Raw genomic sequence first — 18,394 nt, 5'->3', positions numbered from 1 at the left:
GTCAGGTCTCTGCCCCGCGGCAGCCCGAGAGCGCCGCCCTCCTGATCCCCACAGCGGAACCGGCCGCCAGGCCGTCTCCCCGTCCTCCTTGTCTTCCTTGCTCCTTCTTTTTGAAAGTGGTCTTTATTTTCTAATTATAATATTAAAATATTTTAAGCCAGTTTTTTCTATGTGGAGGCAACTATAAGATGTGCTATATTTGTGTAAAAGGCTTTAGTATTTGCAAAATTCGGCCAAAAAGAAAAGAACACTCGTGTGTAATCCTGCCATCCAAAATAACTACTGATAGAATTTTTCAAATATCTCTCTACCTCTTTATTTATTTATTTTTTTAAATATGGGACCTCAGTTTTCGCAACTTTTTTTGTAAGTGTGTTATAAATATCTTCCCAAGTAAATATTTATCTCTATCATATCCGGCTATACAGTTGTATCAACATCTATTTAACTGATTCTCTGTTTGAGACATTCAGTTTTAATTCAGTCTTTGCTATTAGGAAGAATGCTACAACAAAATACGTGTATTTAAATCTTTGTGTACATTCACTCTTGTTTTCTTAGGGTAAATTCCTAAAAGTGGAATTGTTGAGTCAAAATATAGGAAAACTTAAGACTTTGGATATGTACTTTACAATGCTCTCAAAGTAAGACCAGTTTACTCATCTCCTTTTCCCGTGATGCTATCGGCTTCTGATAATAGCCTAGACAATAATAATAATAATAATAATAATTATTATTATTATCGTAAAATTGTGGTATTCTTCCATTACTTCTTTACTATGTGGAATACTTCTATAAGTAGAAATTGCCCCCAAAACTATACAGGTATCCTGGGACGCAGATTATATGAGAGGTTGGTACCTCACGTACCAGCTTCTGAAGCGACAAGGACATTACTTCTTTCTGGGGAGACTCCAGCGATATCACCTTCGCTGGACTCCATGCTTTGCCTCTCTGTTCAGCCCCTTCTTCACTAGACCTTCTCTGCCCTGCTTTCCAGACTAGCCCTGCTCGTTTGGGATTGAAGCTGGTAGTATTCTCGGTCTCTTATGTTCACCCCGGAATTCTTATGCTGAAGCCCTTAACCAATGTGACTGTGTTTGGAGATGGGCCTTTAGGAGATAATCAAGGTTAAATGAGGTTAAGCTACTGTAGAATTAGTGCCCCCATGAGAGGAGAGACCAGAGACCTGGCCGAGTGCTCTCCTGCCATGCACACGCTCGAAAGAAGAGGTCGCAAGAGTGCACAGCGAGGCCGCGCCCTCTGAGAGCCGAGAAGAGGTCTCAGAAGGAAACGGACTTCCCCGGCAGCTCGATCTTGGACTTCCGGCCCCCGGACCTGTGAGAAATCGGAGTGCTGTTTCCTCGACCCCATCGCAGTGTTCTGTCATGGCAGCCCGTGCCCCTAAGACACTTCCTCAGGTGTGTTTTACAGATTTTTTGTGCTTCTTGTTGACCTTGTTGACGTGTGGAGGAATCTGGATTAGGCGGTTACTAATATCTGACAGCGTCTAGAAGGGCAGGCAATATATTGGGAAATATTCTCCTTATGAAAGTACCACAAGTACTTTTATTATCAAAGACATGATCACTAAATCTGGCTGACTTTAAGGCATGAGGATTTATTTCGCCCTACATAGTGGTAATTTTTTCTGTCTTTATTACATTGTATAAATTATTAGAGGATGATGAAACCCCTTCTTATCAGTGGCTCGGGTTAAGCCACACCTATCCTGTTGATCAAAGCTGGTAGCAGAAATTCTTATTTGTTGCTAAGTAAAGAACAGCCACTATCTCAACGACACTACTTAAAAAACAGTATTATGGTTAGGAGTGTGGTTTCTTGAGTCAGATTGCCTGATTTCAAATCATATTTTTTAGGTAAATTACTTAATCTCTCCAAAACCTTCCCTTCCTTGTCTTCCTGATGGGAATAACAGTTGTGAGGATTAAAGAACATAACATAGAGAGCTCCTGACACACAGCAAGCATTCAATCGCCGTCTAGTATGCAAAACAACCAGCTAACAACTGACTTAGCTATGGCACAGAAAATAGTTTGCCTTAAAAATATTTCAGATTTCTATCATTTTCTCTTAGAAGCAGCCATGTAAAATTAGGTACAATTCTATATGTTACTCAAAAATGTGTCGCCGACTGCTTTCTCACAATAAGAAATGAGAGGCCTCTCGTGCAGTTCTTGGCCCATGGTAAACTTGAGTAACTATTTCTTGAATGAGAAAATAAAAGGCGTGTAGTGAACGACGCCCCTGATGTTAGCTCACCCCACGTGGGATCGAAGGGGGGCGGGTCTCGAGTCTTCTGCAGTTACTTCCTGGAGCCTCAGAGCGGCAGAGCGGCGAGCCGGGCGGCCCTCGAACGCCTTCGCTCCCTTCCGCGTCACTGTGTTTGGCGCCCATGAGACGCTGCAGGGATTTAACTCCTATTTGCATCCAGTAGCCTATGGGAAAAAGGACTTTGTTATTCGTGGTTTTAAGGTCGATGGGTTGAGGAACCTGTCAGGGATTTCAGTGAGGACCGATTGTATGCGTGAGACCTGTCCTCATTTCACTGATCAGCCCTTTGTTTTTTCTCTTCAACTGTTAGTCATTAGCAAACCAACAGAGAAACAGCCAGGGACAAAACAAAATGGGACCCTGCACCGCACTTGGGGGGGGGGGGGGGGAGGCGGCCCGGGGGGAGGGAGGCGGCCCTTCCACACCCCGCAAACCCTCCCGTTGCTCTGGCCCAGTGAGGAGATCTGCCTCTGCCTGAGAACACCGTCTTGCTCTGAGCTCTCTGCCCTCTGGAGTTGATACTTAAATTTATCTCTACCTTGGGTCCAAACGTTAAGCGCAAACCCCATAAACACACGACGAGACAGCTCTGTGCCCTCAGGGGCTTAGTCCGTGGAAAAGCCCAGGGCACATACATCCGAGTCTGACATTTCAACATCTTTAAATAAACCTGCATTTAAAAAGTCAGACCGTTAGGTAACGTGTCCATGGCAAAATGCCTGACAATCGTCAATCATCTGTAGATGCTTTAAAAGAAGTGAGTTAATCATCATTACATTTACCCTGCCCAAGAGTCAGGAAATAGCCACGGCTTCCTTACTGAGTTAGGTGAGGACTGGGCGAGCACTGGGTGACGTGACCTGTAACAGCAAAGCTTAGCCAGAGGCTGGTGGGGTGAGCCTCGTGTGTCCATTGCCTGCCCCGCCCGGCTACGGACGTGCCTGTGCGGACGCCCTAAACGAGAGGCCCAGAGAGCGCCTCGCTCCTCCGACTCCCCCAGCTTCGCCCCTCCCTCCGTCCTCCCTGTCTCAATAAAGGGCAACTCCATTTTCTTCGAGTTGCTAAGTCTAGGATGACTTAGAGTCATCCTTGAACTAACACTTTTCCCCTCTCTGCCCCTTTCCCCTCCTACTTAAGTTCGAATCACACGTTTTCTCTCCAAATCCCCCAGCACCCCACGCTCTGTCTGGCCTCCAGCACCTCTGCCAGGTGACGGCAGTGGCCTTCTCAGTCGTCCCCAGTGTGCCCGGGCTAGCCTCCCTACAGGCTACTCCAGTCCCAGCAACCCCAGGAATACTGCCAAAAAGAAGTCACATCGTGCCTCCTGTATGTCCTCAGAGTTGACGCCAGGTTCTCCGACAGCCGCGAGCTCGCCCGCCCCCCCCCCCCCCCCGGCTGGCTCCCGCTGCCCTGCAGTCGCACCAGCTCCACCTCCCGTCCCCTCTCTGTCTCCTCCAGCCAGCGCTGCCTCCTGGCCTTCAGACACACCTCAGAGTCTCGGCACTGCCCACCTTGACAGGGAACACTGTTTGCCGAGGAAGCCACGTGGCTCACTCCTACTCCTCCCGCAAGGCTTGCTGGAATGGCCCCTCGCGCTGAGCCCTGCCTTTAACTAACTACCCTGTGGTGAGACACTGCGATCCCCACTTGCCCAGGCCACCGCCCCACAGTCCTGATCCCGCTCACCTTGCTTCGTTCTTGCTATATGCCTGTACCTGTTAAAATGCCAACTAGACAGAAAACTACCGCAAAAGGGAAAAAGACACCCATAAGGAAGGGTCAGTGAAGAACCAGAATGTTCGGTTACGGAAGAGAACAAGCACATGAATAACGAGCGCACCGAAACACGAGCGGCTTCACGGGTAATTAGGAAACACACGAGTTAACCGGCAATGGAATGCTCATCACTAGCAAAGACGTTAATACACCTAGAGCTGACAACAGTCGTAGGCAGATAAGAATTTTTTACACATAGCTGATGGAAATGAAAATCGATATCACCAGTTCCGGACCCCCGCCCGGCGGTGGCAGAGGATTCTAGGACCCGGGCCTTCGGGCGCAGGCCCAGGACTCTCTGCGGGGGGACACAGGGTGGGGGGCGCAGCTGGACACAGACGAGTGTCGCCCCAGGCGACGGCAGGCTCATCTGGGAAGCTCTCGAAAACATCCTGGCTCTGAACTTCCCTGCGGTGAGCATCGTAACCTCTTCTGAAGGACTATAACGTTCCCTCTTAGAAAGCTTATTATTCTTTGTTTTGTGTTTTTTGATTCTGTTTGGTGTTTTGAAGCTTAGAAACTAATTTTAAACACAGGAGACACAAAACGATGCCCACCAGCCAGAAGTCCTGCTCCGGAGCCTGGGGCTGTCCTGAGCGGGCCAGGGACCACCAGCCTCTCCGCAGGACCGGCCATGGGCTTCCGCGGCAGGCCCCCCTGGGGTCCCTCCAAGCCCAAGTGAAGCATCAGTATGGCTGCCCAGGGCTCCCTTTTGTGGAACATCTGATTGGCACATTTTCTGGACTTTCCTCACACCCCCAAAACTTCCTCTCTTGCCCCCTACTCATCTGGCCTCATCAAAAGCATCCACTGACGTGGCTTGGAGTCCATTCACAAATCACCCGGTTACTGCAGCCACCAAATTTCCCCCTTGACCTTCAACTCCTACGCTCCTCCCCAACACGCATTTCCACTTTTACTAATATTCAGAGTCTCTTGCCAAAAAGTGACCTTTGCTTTCACTCTCACCTAGACCCGAAGAACCAGTTTCGCTTTGTGACATTTCCCTTCGGGGTTAGTTCCACCTAGGGTACATTATTTTCCAGTATGTTTTTGCTTTTTTTTCCCTAATAGAGTCTAGCAGAGGACTTCGAGTGGCAAGCGGGGCTGGGGGTCCAGGAACATGCTGGTTGAACAGGGGCAGAACGCTCTCTGAGGGAATAAAAAAACAAACAAGAACCGCGCCGAGCGCTGGGCAGCCAGCCGCCAGTCAGGCTCGTGCCCCCTCGCTCCTGCCTTCGCCCCTCGCCGGGTCCCCATGCGCGCTGCCCGGCGTCCTTTACTCCAGGCTTCCTTTTTCTGATTCCGTTTCTTTGGTGTGAACTGCCTCTTCTCCCCGACCCTCGCACACGGCGCTTCCAGCGGGCGCCGTCCGCACCCCCTCAAGTCTTCTTGTTCGATGGATTTTAGAGCTGATAAACCTCTAAATTTTTGTTTACGGCTTCGTATCTCTATCACAGAGGATCTATACCTTTTCCAAAGGTCTCTGAAAAGTCTCGCCTGTTAAAGATAATCTCTTGCTGAGTACTTTCCCCAAGTCTTCGTTTTTATTTTAACAATTTAAGACCTCAGAGTTGTGCGTGTATTTAGTGACGTAAGACTTGAGGGTCACGGTGCAGACCAGAGTAACTCTGGAGGAGGGGTGGTTTTCGTAGCATATTCTGCAATTTTGTTAACAGTCGCTTTGAACCTACTTATATTTTCCAAATGGAAATACTAAAGTTATAATTACCTGAAGGCAATTAATCTTTTTGCCCTCACTAGGTCTTCTGAGCCACGTTTATTAACAAACTTGACAGCAAACTCACCATTGTTCGTCCAGTCAGCATAATGTTATGGCTGTTTTTAAGAAATCCTGGAACGTAAGCTCCAAAGACAGGGATTTTTTTTGTTTCTTTTTTGTTCATTGATGTAATGCGCCCACCATCAAGAAGTGCATCGGGCACACTAGATGCTCAGCTAGTATTTGGTAAAATGGTAAAATCCAGTCATTTTCGTGCTTTGCATTGCCGCCTCTGCAGTGCTGGGAGGGTGACTTCATTAGCAAACACTGCAGCGCCTGGCAAGCCCTGCGACGGAAAGCTTAGGCCACAGTGTCAGACGTGTGTGTTCTGGGCTGTTTCCTCTGAACGCGATTCTTCACCAGGAAGGTCGCTTTTCAGCCTGTTCCTAGAAGCGAGAGCATCTTCCCCGTAGTTCATTCCTTTTGACTTAACATTTTGGTTTGAAAAGGCTTTGAAAATGTTATCGTCATTGTTTACTTTTTCTTTCCTGCGATTTATGTTAAAAAATGAAATATTTCCCAGCCCAGATCTCTAAGAGAAACCAAATATTTTTACTCACCCAGAAATATGTCTGTTACTCATACCCTTCGGTTCTTTTCTAGAATCTATTTTTCAAAACATGACCAAACATTTTTACATTTACTCGATTTTTAAAATCGCCTTTGCCTATAATCGCAGTGACGTTTTCACGTTTGTATTTATTCAGTCAAGTGAGGTTCGTCTGTATGAAAACTTTTCTTCCCACAGCTCACATTACTTGGCTGCTGGTGACTCTGCACCACTGCTCACTGACAAGGCCTTCGCCTCTCCGATCCGGCTCTTATTAACTAACATACCGTCAGCGATCCTCGTTTCTCGTTCATGGGAAACTTATTTTGAGAAAGATTCCTAGATTTAAGGTTCCAGGGCAAATCCAATGTCTCGTTTGGTTCTCTTCTCAGCCGGGCTCAGGACAGGGCCTGTGAGTGTTCACTAGGACTGCGGTGGTAAGGGACACCCCACACCTTCAGCAGTAAGTCGCAAGTCAAGGGCCCCGACGGCGAATGGCCACTGCTGTCCTCTGTGTGTCCGCCTCTGACGCTGCGCGGTCGCCCGGGCCCGCAGCTGCCTTCCACCCGCCCTCCTCCCGCGCACTCAGACGCTCTGTGCTTCTCTGAGCTCCCGTGAGCCCCGTGCCGCGAGCCAGCTCTGCTCACATTCGCTCCTGAGTCAGCCCACTGGTCCCTATTCTGCCCACGGTTGCCTTCACTGAAGGAAAGGCCTTTCATAGATAGTCTGAACACACATGCAGCAGAAAACGTAAATTATAAAGCTTTACGCCCATACCCCTACTCCCAATTGACAAAAATATATATGTGCGCATCAGGTAAATTTCCTCTGATTTTATTCTAAATGTTGTACATTAAAGGTATATTACAAAAATTATCATCAAAATCTTTATTATGAAAGATTAAAATACTTAGTATCCCTATTAATTGATTCAGCGTTTGCATCTACTTACCCGGCGTTAAGAATTCCTTGTCCAGTTCTGTGTGTGGTTGCGTTTATACAAATTCTAGAGTTGTTCTTATGTTAACCCTGTGAAGATGGATGAAGAACAAAGACAATATTAGACCGAATAACTTTCGGTTTTCTGGTTTTTCACATAATCGTGACCCTTGATAATTCTCATCTGAATTCAATGGTTTGACATTTTAAAACAAAGAGCACACAGTATTTTTTTTCCATTTTACCTAGAAATAAATGATCCATTCTCTATAGTCAGAAATAGACAAGTTCCATAATAGTTTTACAGCTTTTGTATCTAAAAACACACTGTGATAAAAGTCCATTTTAAACCTCAGTGGTGTTCTCTGATGTCAAAGATCTTATCATTGTATAAAAAAGTAATTAGAGAAAATAAATTCCCTTTTATGTACATTTCTTCCTTTTGGAATCTCCTCCCAAGACATGAGGATACAGGCTTGGCTGATTTTGAAGGTTAGTGAGCCTTATACAAAAAGTGTTAAAGAAATATTTGTTGAATTAAATGAGAGAAGGTGTTCTAGGTTTGTGTTTTTTTCTGTGTGTGTGGCTGTTGGCGCTAACCCACACTGCCAAAGGCAGCCTTCCGCGACCTGAGGGCTTCGACAGAACCTGTATGTTTATCATAGTCCAGCACCACATGGCAACAGAGAAGACTTCAACGCCTGGGGGTTTTGTCTGTCTATTTCTGTGTGCCCCCTTCCCCCCATTTAGGCTTCATACAGTATGGTGGAAATAGCTCATTTTATTTTCCGGAATCCTTATTTCCCAGCTGGAATAGACCATCAGAGTAACTTGATTCACACGAATGTTCTTCTCCCACATTCTCTTAGAGACACAAAACACTAAGTCATTTTGCTTTGTTTTGATTCTCCCTAATTTCACAAATCTCAAAGATTTATTGGCTCAATCTTAGTTTCTGCTACATAGGGCAATGCTAATTTCATTATATTTCAATATAAAAATTAATGCTAATTTTTCTAAAATGCTGCCTTGAGCATAAGATAATTTAAGTGTCAAGTCAGAATTATTTTTAAGGTTTACTATTAAGAACTTCTTAAATTTTTATAATAATTTTAAACTTACCAAAAATTTCTGAGAAGTATACAAAGATCTTTTTTTTTTTCCTGAGTCATTAGAAATAAGTTACTACTGGGTGGTTTAGTGCGCTTTTCCTAAAACTGAGAACATTCTCCCGTGTAACCACAAAATAACCACTTTATTGGGGAGGGAAAGACTTTTCTTCTCCCCTTATGTTCCATGTTAAGGGGCTTGCTAATTTACCGACAGAGACAGATTAACAGGAGAAAAGGAACATACGCTTATTAACATGTTTATTTGCATGGGAGTTCACAGAAAATAAATGAAATTCAAAGAAGCAGACTGGGGAGAATCATATAGTCTTCTTGATAAAAGGAGGCGGGTTTAGGCTTCAAGGGATGAGAAACTGGAGGGAAGTGACCGGGAAACAGGAGGGAGAACCATGGACGATCAGAGCCATCTCAGGAAGGCTGGCTCGTGCCGACTCGTCTCAAGGCTACGGGGCCCTCTTCTCATCCTGGTACAATAGAGGGGCAAAATGTACGCCCCGTCCGCAAAGGGAAACCTGTCATGTGTTTGGGGAGGATCGGGGGAGGGCAGAGAACTCTTCCTTCAGCTCGAAGTAGCCATATGTCAACGTGGCGTATTTGGGGGTGGCGTCTTCTGATTCCTTCACATCGAAATCAGGGCGCGCACACTGGTGCCACACCAGCATCTCAGTCTCAAACCCACTCGAATCCTGCCCCACCCCCAGTTAGCCCGCTCGTGCCCTTACAGAAAAAGGCCTCTGAGTCAGGGCCATAGGTGGCCTGTGGCTCCGGGGTGCTCGGCCTCTTCCAGTCCTGGACAGCTTCCCAGTCTTTGCCTGACTCTCATGACCTGACACTTCGGAAAATTACAGGCCTCATATTCAGTAGAATGTCTCTCGATTTGTCTTTGTCTGATGTTTCCTCATAAATAGATCAAGATTACGCATTTTTGGTGGGAATACTATAGATGTGAAGCCTTTTTTTTTTTTTTTTTAATGTATCCTATCAGATGGTCGGTTTGGATTTTTCTCATCACAGGTTATTTTAATGTTGTCTGCCAACATTCTCCAATATGAAGTTATTCTTTAGTATTTTCTTTAGTATTCACTAAATATTGGGGGAGGGAGATGCTATGAAATGATCAAATATCCCACTTGTCATTGGAATTTCGGCCACTAGTTTTAGTACCTATTGACATTTCTTATTTGAATTGTTACTGTGATGGCTGCCAAGTAGTGGTTTCCTAATACCGTGATTTTTCTCCATTTATTAGCAGGCCTTCCAATGCCTCCTGTCCCCATTTGTATTTATTTAAAAATTCTATAAGCATAAATTAACAAATTCCTATTTTACTTAGTTATAATGCATTTTTATCATTTCTCTTGATGCTGAAATTGTCCCATTTTTAACAAATTCTTAGAGTACTTCCTAATTACTGTCACAAAAAAGAATTCTAGGTTCATCACTTTGACATCCCTTTGAACATAGCAAAAAAACCCCAATGAATATGGACTGCTGTTGCAATCTTTAGCAGAGTCAACTTACCACGACAGGAGGAAAGCTATTCAGTATAAGTCTAACATTATATAAATGTTAAATAATGGCTACAATGCCAAAAAAAAAAAACCAAACTATTAACAAAAGAAATTAAAATCTTATTAAAAGTTTTAAAATAAATAAAATAAAACAAAGGACCTACAATGATTACACATGCGTACACCACATATTTGCCTCTCTTTCTCTCCTGAACGCAAAATTCAAAATGAAGACCTCAGCAGAAAATGTCAGCGTCAGAGACCGGTTTTTACCTGAACTTAATGCAGAGTGCCCTCTAGAGGCATCATTCAATAATGCAACATTTCCAACTGCAAATGAACCTATTTAAATCTCTGTCGGTTTTCAGAAAGGGTTCTCATTAAATACATAGAATTTTACTCCACACGTTATAATAACTGACCATGATTTGATTTAAAATATCAACCTCTAACAACACTAACGCAAGGGATCTGGCAAAAAGTGACTGAACTTCATCAGCTAGAGGAAAGGATTGGGAATATGTCATCGGAAGATAAAAAACAGATGGTTCTATATCAGTTTAGACCTTTGGTAAAGCTGTTATAAAATCTCCACAAAAATTCACACAGAAGGAATGTCTCCATGATTCATTCCATTATTTCCTCCACATCCAAAGCGAAGCAGGTGTAGATTCAGATCTGTAAGCGCGTCGTTTGCCAGACTTCTCTTGGCTCTGTATCTTTGTATGTGCTGCTGCTGTAAACTCAAACCCTGATGATGAATTACAAACTGTCATCACATCTGGGAGTGAAGCTCCATGACAGATGTAAAAAATTCACATTAAACTGATAGTTTAGATAAATATTATTTGATGAGCAATTACATACAAAGGTAAACTATTTCTACTATTTTAAAATTTTTATATAACTCTCAAGTACATGATGTCTAAATTACTTAATACCTCATATATAGTTATTAAAAGCATCTCTTTATCATCTCTGCCATCATTTAAAAGAATTTGAATAAAATTATTTTACCAATGACCGTTCCTCAAAAAAGTCCTTTCCAATATGTATCCAAATGATATTTAGCTTTAACAATATTATCTAAGAGAATATGTTTAAGATGATATTGTTTTAGTTAATGATTAATGTTTACCTAAATTCAGTCAATAAATACCATTGAGATACTAGGGAAGATATTATAATTATTAGACATGACTCAAAATTTAGTCTTCCAAACGTCTTAGATGATGTTTCAAGTTGGTATTGTATAGAGATTTGAGAGATACATTTTGATAAAATAAAGAAAACTGTAGTTGACACAAGAATGTGGTCCTATCAGATGAGTACATCGGGTTTACCTTATCTCTTCACTTTTTGATAGACACAACTGTGAAATATATTATTTAATGTTCCTGTTGAAATACTTATTTCTAAGAACATTATAGGGGAGAAAAAATTCTTTTCTCTAGCAGTCTGCTCATGGCTCACTGTGTCTGCATGCATCAAACTGCAATCCTTTCTTTTCTGGGAAGAAATTCTTTTTAGTGATGGGGAAAAAAATTCTTTTCTCTAACCACTCTTAGGTCTTGGCTGGGGCTCTGTAGCTAAAGGGAGACACGAATCACCGTAACCGAGTCTGTTTGTCCAGAATTCTCTTGGACTTCTCATCCTTGATGATAAGAATGCTCTCTGCTCTTAGTACACGGAAAGCATCTTTCACAGGGGAGTTTTGCCTCTTGTTTTCAGGAAGGAAAGAAGGAGATTAGAATGCTCTCCTAACTGCTGCTTTTCAAGTGCCTTTAGCTCAAAATAACCCTCACACTGCCCGGGCATGTCGGCGGCAGCATGTGGCAGTGAACTCCGTTAACTTTCTGGGCTTGCACAGCTAGTTTGATTTTGTTCTCTAGATGTCTGTCACTTAGTCAATATGAGTGTATTTACACTCCAGAGAAATGGTGTAAAATGTACTACCCAGTGATACAGACGTTAGAGTTAAGTGCTGAGATTTTCCTGACTTAAAAAATTAACTGTTCATAATGCTGGTTCGGAATTATGTTTCCTAGCACCTCAGTCTTTAAGATTATTCACTCTTACAGATTTATTCAAGAGAGTGAAATTTTAAATAACAACGACCTCCATGAGAGTCTGCCATATTAAAACGAGGATGATAACAAAAACGTCCTACTGACTGTAGGGCGATCGGCTGCGTGCTTTGTGCCCCGCGTCAGGGGCGCGTCTGGGGTCATCTGTAACTTGGGAATGGATGTGGGGAGCACAGCGGTGTCTGCACAACTTCTTCCCCCCCCTTTTCCCACGCTAGCGTCCCCGCTCCCCAGGGCAGAGACACTGCCCTGCTAACATGCCCCGGCCTCCAGACTCAGCCCATCCACGGGGTCCACCAGGGTGTCACTGTTCTCATAAAAACTCATTTCTCTATCTTCTTAACAAAATCTCAGAGAGCTCGTTAGGAGGGCACCGTGCTAACACTTTCCTTTGGAAAGGGCCGGCCTTCTTCCATCTCCTCTCGGGCACCGACCGGACTGGGGTGCATCTGGGGACGCGAAGGGCCACCTCAGCTCTGAAAGCCCCCCAGAGCCCTGCGTCCCGGCGCCTGGGGCCCCCGCGCTTGCAGCAGAGAGCCGTGTCCCCGCGGCAGCACGGTCGCTGGGAGGCCTCTGCGTGCTCCCCTCGCCAGACACGGGGAGCCTGGGGCCCCACGGGCCCCACGGGCCCCCGGAGCCGCCCACGCGCGGCTCCTCCATGCAGGCCCTGCTCCGGGCTGCCTTCCGCCCTCGCCGACCTCACACCCGGCTGCTCCGGACTCCTTGTCATCATCACTGCAGCTCGGAAACCCGGGAACAAGCTGAACCCGGCCGCGCCGCGGGCCTTCGTGAGCCGCAGCGAACGCGGGCGGAGGAGCGCGCAGCCATGTCGCCATGGAGACGCAGCCACGTCGCCATGGAGACGCAGCTGGACCACGCCACGCAGGCTGGGGTGGTCCCGCTCGCGTAGCTAAGGTGAGAACCGTGGCGTGGCAGACACTTGGCCGGGCGGAAAGCCGGGGCGCGCGCATCTCCTGCCGTGACTGCGGACGCCCTGCCTCAATTCGTCCCCCGGCCCTGGGGCACGAGAGGGTCGCGCCACGCACCGCGGTTCCGATGCGGCGGCCACGCAACCCCGCTCACCTGGCCCAGCCGAGCGGCACCTGCAGCCGCCGCACCTCCGCTCGCGTCCGCCGCTCGCGTCCGCCGCCGCAGGCGTCAGGCTGCGGCAGGTGGCATCGGGTCGGGAGCCTGCAACGTCACAAAAGCAGAGAGGAAATAAACAGGGATGAATGCAGACTGAGGGTGACCGAGTCCATGCTTACAAGAAACGTCCCCATCCTCTGGGCTTTCATCGGACATGCAAAGAGAATTTTCAATACTTATCTAAATATCAAACCACATAGCCTTGGGTTAAACTCTAGAAATCGTCATTCTTGCCCTAGGCCAATGCTACTTTAAACATTCTCTGAGAGAACTTTTTCTCTCCTACTACCTTCTGAAGCCACAAAGTTCCTATTTCCTAAAATAATCAAGACACCATGACTTGTTCATCTAAAACAGACACATAGAGCAATTTCTTCTTGAGTAATTTACTTCTCCCCCACATAGCCAGGAGCACACTCAGAGTGCCAGTCCTAGCACAACGTGAAACCTACAAACGACTCCTGAGCGTCGTCTTCCAGACGACACTCTTCATCCTGAGTCACAAAAGGTTACAGTTCCCAGTCTCTGAACATCTGGGAGTATTTCTATTCTAGAAAAACCTGCTATCAATTTTTCCTTGTCTTATATTTGAAAATGTGCTTTTTTCTCTAGAATATTCTCTAAAATCTTGGCTGCAACATAAAAGCCTAAAATGTGACGTTGGCAGCAGGTGGAGGGAATGAGGACATCTGAGGGGGTTGAGTGTCTGGAGGCAGGAAGCACGCCGACACCCCAAACTCCTGCCCTGGCTTTGCGCTCTCATTCAACCCCTCTGAGCCTCACTGCTCTGTCTTCTAAACACAGGAAACAAATTAAATCATCTTCGGTTATTTCCGAGATTGTGGTTCTCTGTTTTGTCTATTATGTGTAATTATTTCTTCAGGAATTTATACTATTTGCCAATGCTAAGGAGGCAACCATAGCATGTAACCATAAAAGCCAAGTTGGGTGGGTCTGGGTCGCATGCTCACTGTGAGTGACTATCAACTCCTGGAAAGTCAATGCTTTTAAAGGATAGACATAGAGCAGGGTTAGCGTACGATGTGCAAAAAGTTAAAAATGTGGCTATCATTCAAATATAAAATGAACATATGTTCATGGTTTTAATTCAACTCATTAATTGAAGAAGGAGCCAGAAAGATACAAAAGCTCATTCGAAGAGCGTTTGGAGTTGGGTATCTGCAAGCGATTTAATAAAAGAATGTTAGAATGAGGTGGTGAGTATAGATATAAAGATGGTCAATGCCCTGGAAGGTAGTAAACAGTAACCTGTGAGATAATGGTTTTGTTTTGTTTTTCCAGAGAGCAATTTATAGATTAACAATGTCAAAGGTCTAATCAAATGATAAATTTTAAATAAATAACCCTTGGATGAGCCTATTAAACGATGACATTCAAGGACACGCTGCTTCCTGTGCTTTTGTCGGGTAGTTTTGGAGGCTTTTGTACTGGATATAACGAAAGTCTGAGGGCCCAGATAATCCTGCGGCCCATTCACCCCCTTTCCTGCTCGCTCTGGCCCCCACTGGTTACCGGGCAGGTAGTCCTGGGAGAAAGGGCTCGCCCATCACACACAACCTAGGGAAACATTTTAAAGTTTCATCGTCACATTGGCGGAAACTACTATCTGATTGGTGACATCTAATTCATATTAACATCATTTCTATTTACTTTCCGTGTTGACTTGCTCTTGTGAGTGAAGGGCAGGAAGGAGGGATGGCGACTGAGGGGACTTATATCATCCTAAGTTAAAGTTAAGTGACGAACGAGCCAAGGCTCCAACGGGGATTTACTGGACTTCACTGAATTTTGTCACTCTTGTCTCGAAGGATTCTTAACCTAACAATATTACCTCTATAATTCTCTGTTCGCTTGCAATTTAGTAAGGAGGCCACCCCAAAATAAGGTTTTAGTAATAGAGTTTGATTTAAGGAGTCGTTTCTGGATTTTCATAGTTTCTCCATGGTAAAAAATAAATAAATAAATAAAGTGTTCTTAGACAGAGATAGCCATGATGAGAAGTGATTTTAAAGTGGTCACTTAAGACAATAACTTAAGTTGGGTCAATGATTTTTAGCTTTTGCAGAGAGGTCAAGAACTCAATTAAAACGGTAGACTCTTCAGAAAGAGACAAGGAGCATATAACACATAGATTACTTTGTATTTAACTTGATTTGGGGTGATTCATGGGTGCCTGGATCCCATCCGTGGGTCCTGGTCAAGAACTTAAAACCCAGGAAAACAAGGAGCCACGGATGAAACGCCTAGCCCCCCACCTTGTCTCCTGAGCCTGATCTACCCTCTGACCTTCTGTGTCAGCTACATTTCAGCTGTGGGCACCAGTAGATTGTTTTCTTTGGAACTAAAGCAGAATTGTCCATCAAAATGGAAAACCAAAACCCAAGTATTGGCAAATAAACACAGCCCTCTACGGTCCTGCTGTACAGACAATTCCTAAAATCAGGGGGAAGAAGTCACGGGCTTCAGAGTGTATCTGCAACCTGCCTCTCAGAAGTCGAGTGACCTTAAGAAAAGGCATTTAACCTCACTGAGGCTCCACTTTCTCATCTGAAAACTCAGGGTGATCAAGGGGCAGGACCCAGAGCATAAATCAGTGGAGCCGCAGCCCTCGCCTATGCAGCTCAGTAGAATCAGGGAGCAGAGCCCACGGTGAGGGTAACGTGTGTCCGGAGAAACCAGCGCGAGGTTGGGCAGGATTTGCTCTGTTGTGTTTATGAGTTAGCTAGAGTTTTTATTTCGTTTTGTTTTTATACTCCAAAACTTGGACCATAATGTTATATTAACAATATAACTGTACTGTGTTTAATTATTTAGTGTTCTAAAAAGAAAAGCAGAGTTTACCAACCTAAATTCTTCTCCCTCTCAATTATCAGAATTTTGAGCTTCATAGGAAAGAAACTTTGATGAACATCATTTTCTTTTGTTAAATAAATCTAAGACCAATTGACATTCATGAAAGGTAACGAATTCACTAATTAAAAACAGAATGTAAAAACAGCTCTATCTATTAAATTCTTATTATAAAACCCAAGTAGGCAGCATGGCTGTCTTTTATCCAAGACGTGACTAAGCTTTTTAATTACCTTTTGACTTGAATTGAAATGTTTCTGTGCTGTTTGAATTTTTGTTTTGCTTCCATCAACATACTATGTTTACGGCTCCTACTTTCCAAGCTCCCGAGTTAGCACGTTTGGTCACCAGCCCCTCGCGACACGGCAGTGGCAGCGGGGGCCGGGAGCCTACGGCGCGCTGGCCTGCGCCGCCGCCGGGACGCGCTCATCGTCTCATGATGCAACGGGATCTTCCCCTGCTACAAACCAGGCCGGCAGGGCTCAGGGAAGCTCAGGGACTCACCCTCGGCCCCACCGTGGTGTCCCGCTCTAGAGCTGCACAGAGCCTCGCCAGGGGGTTGGCCCAGAAGCCCGTCGTCGGCTCCGCTCTGAGGTGTGGCTGACGCTTCAGCGGCCTGCTTGTGCCCACGGGAGGAGGTGTGCGGACAATGCCTGGCACACAGCACCTGGGTCCTGGCCTTGTCAGCAGACTGTGAAAGTCCCTGCGCTGGCCTGCCCCTTACTTCATCTTTGTATAAATGTGCAAATCAGTGAAAATTAAGCTCCACTGTCCTTTAAAGTGCCCTGCAGGGCTGGACTAAGGAATACAGAATGAGATTAGAGATCGGGGAATGCCCTACACAGATAACACCTCCGAGTCCCTCACAAACTCATCGTGCCCCTGAATAACCTCTGGTTACCTCTGTAAAATGTGACTTTGCCATGTCCCCCCGGGCAGATGTGAGAGCATGGAGCTGGACAATAAAATCCGCGATCTGATCGAGAGCAGTGCTTCTTCTGACCCCCGAGGAGTCACCACCGGGGCCGCACCGAGTCACAGAAGTTCAGGTCCGCTACAGGTAAGACATCACTTTCTTCCTACTTTGTCTTAATCCACGCTTCAGCAGTGTGTTCGCCCAGAAAACCTGACGGGGACAGTCCCCGAGTCACTGACGGTGATGCACTTCCTCGATGACCGCACAGATAAACCCAAGCAACATGCAGTGACACGGCCGCTTCCTGCCCGGACGGCCCTGTGGCGCTCTGCAGCGGGGAGGGTGGCGGCGGGCGGCTGCGGCCACAGGAAGGCAGGGGACGTGCAAGGGGAGCACAGGTTTAGCACGGCGGCGGCTCCCTCTCTGGGAAGAAAGGACGCCGTTCACACGAACCCGCTGGCCCCGGGCGACTCAAACAGCACAACTCGCGTCCACTTTTTAAAGCACAAACGAGGTGTTCCTGATTAAAAGCGCTGTTTGAGTTTGAATTTCCTCTTGTTTCAGGATATTTGTCTATGGTGCTTTATATAAGCAAATAAAATGGAAGGGTAAGCCCAAGCTAGGGGTTTCGCGGATGACTCTCGACTTCATCATAAATGACAACATAAACTCTTAAGCTCCGTAGCCCTTCCAAGTGGAAACCGTCTCTAATGATCATTTCAAAAGTCATTTTCTTCTCTAAGAAAATTTGAGAGCATGGATGACATTTAAAAAATCTGCATAACTTCTACCCTGCTTTGGTTCCTATTTCTAGTGCGATTCATGCTCACTGTGGAAAAGTCATATCAAGCGCAGAGAAAACTGTAAAAGTCATGTAGACACAGATTTGCTGTGGAGCCAATGAAGTTTAGATTCCCTTGAACAGACTTTACTGTTGTGCCTAATTTGCATTTACACTTTTGCATCTTTTTCTCTAAAAGGAGGCCCTAGAACTGCATAAGCCTCAGGCCTCACAAAGTCCGTATCTGTCTCGGAATCTCTAGGCCCCTCCCCTAGAAAGCATCTCTTTGCATGTCGGGTCTGTGTTTCTCCTTCTCACACACACACCCCGTGTTTGTGAAACTTTTACCCCTTTCCACTCACTAATGTACTATGGCTACTCCATCCCCCTGTGCCTCTTTCTTTCACTTTTTAATATTTTCTTTTTGCAAATCTCTAATAGTTTGAATTCTCCACAAGCTAATATTCAAAAAGTCTTTGCCATAGATTTTGCTGAAAAAAATAAAATACAATAAATGTGTTGCATTTAGCCACAGTGACAATAAAAGGAAGAGAGCCTTCCAAATCTGAGCCCCTCCCTTCAGGGATTTGACAGAGAAACTACAAGAAT

At 45.4% G+C, this 18,394-nt stretch overlaps 1 protein-coding gene and 1 long non-coding RNA gene across 2 annotated transcripts in view; one reads left to right on the top strand and one right to left on the bottom strand.

Annotated features, from left to right (window-relative positions):
• Positions 1-18,394, bottom strand: part of LOC118612407 — a 90,225-nt gene that overhangs the window by 6,833 nt on the left and 64,998 nt on the right. Inside the window, exons 6-8 of the long non-coding RNA XR_004954826.1 lie at positions 13,155-13,262; positions 7,357-7,433; positions 2,284-2,459 (exon numbers count right to left, since the gene is read on the bottom strand). This is a non-coding gene — a long non-coding RNA (uncharacterized LOC118612407). The remainder of the gene's footprint in view (positions 1-2,283; positions 2,460-7,356; positions 7,434-13,154; positions 13,263-18,394) is intronic.
• The window catches only part of TNIP3 (TNFAIP3 interacting protein 3), a 57,389-nt gene that overhangs the window by 4,747 nt on the left and 34,248 nt on the right, over positions 1-18,394 (top strand). The window contains exon 2 of the mRNA XM_036233444.1: positions 17,028-17,148. Within this exon, the coding sequence (XP_036089337.1) occupies positions 17,028-17,148 (121 nt within the window). The remainder of the gene's footprint in view (positions 1-17,027; positions 17,149-18,394) is intronic.

This window comes from Rousettus aegyptiacus, unplaced genomic scaffold, assembly GCF_014176215.1.
Source record: "Rousettus aegyptiacus isolate mRouAeg1 unplaced genomic scaffold, mRouAeg1.p scaffold_m13_p_16, whole genome shotgun sequence".
Lineage (NCBI taxonomy): Eukaryota > Metazoa > Chordata > Mammalia > Chiroptera > Pteropodidae > Rousettus > Rousettus aegyptiacus.
The sequence above is the reverse complement of the archived record's forward strand: the minus strand, read 5'-3'. Positions and strand labels throughout refer to the sequence as shown.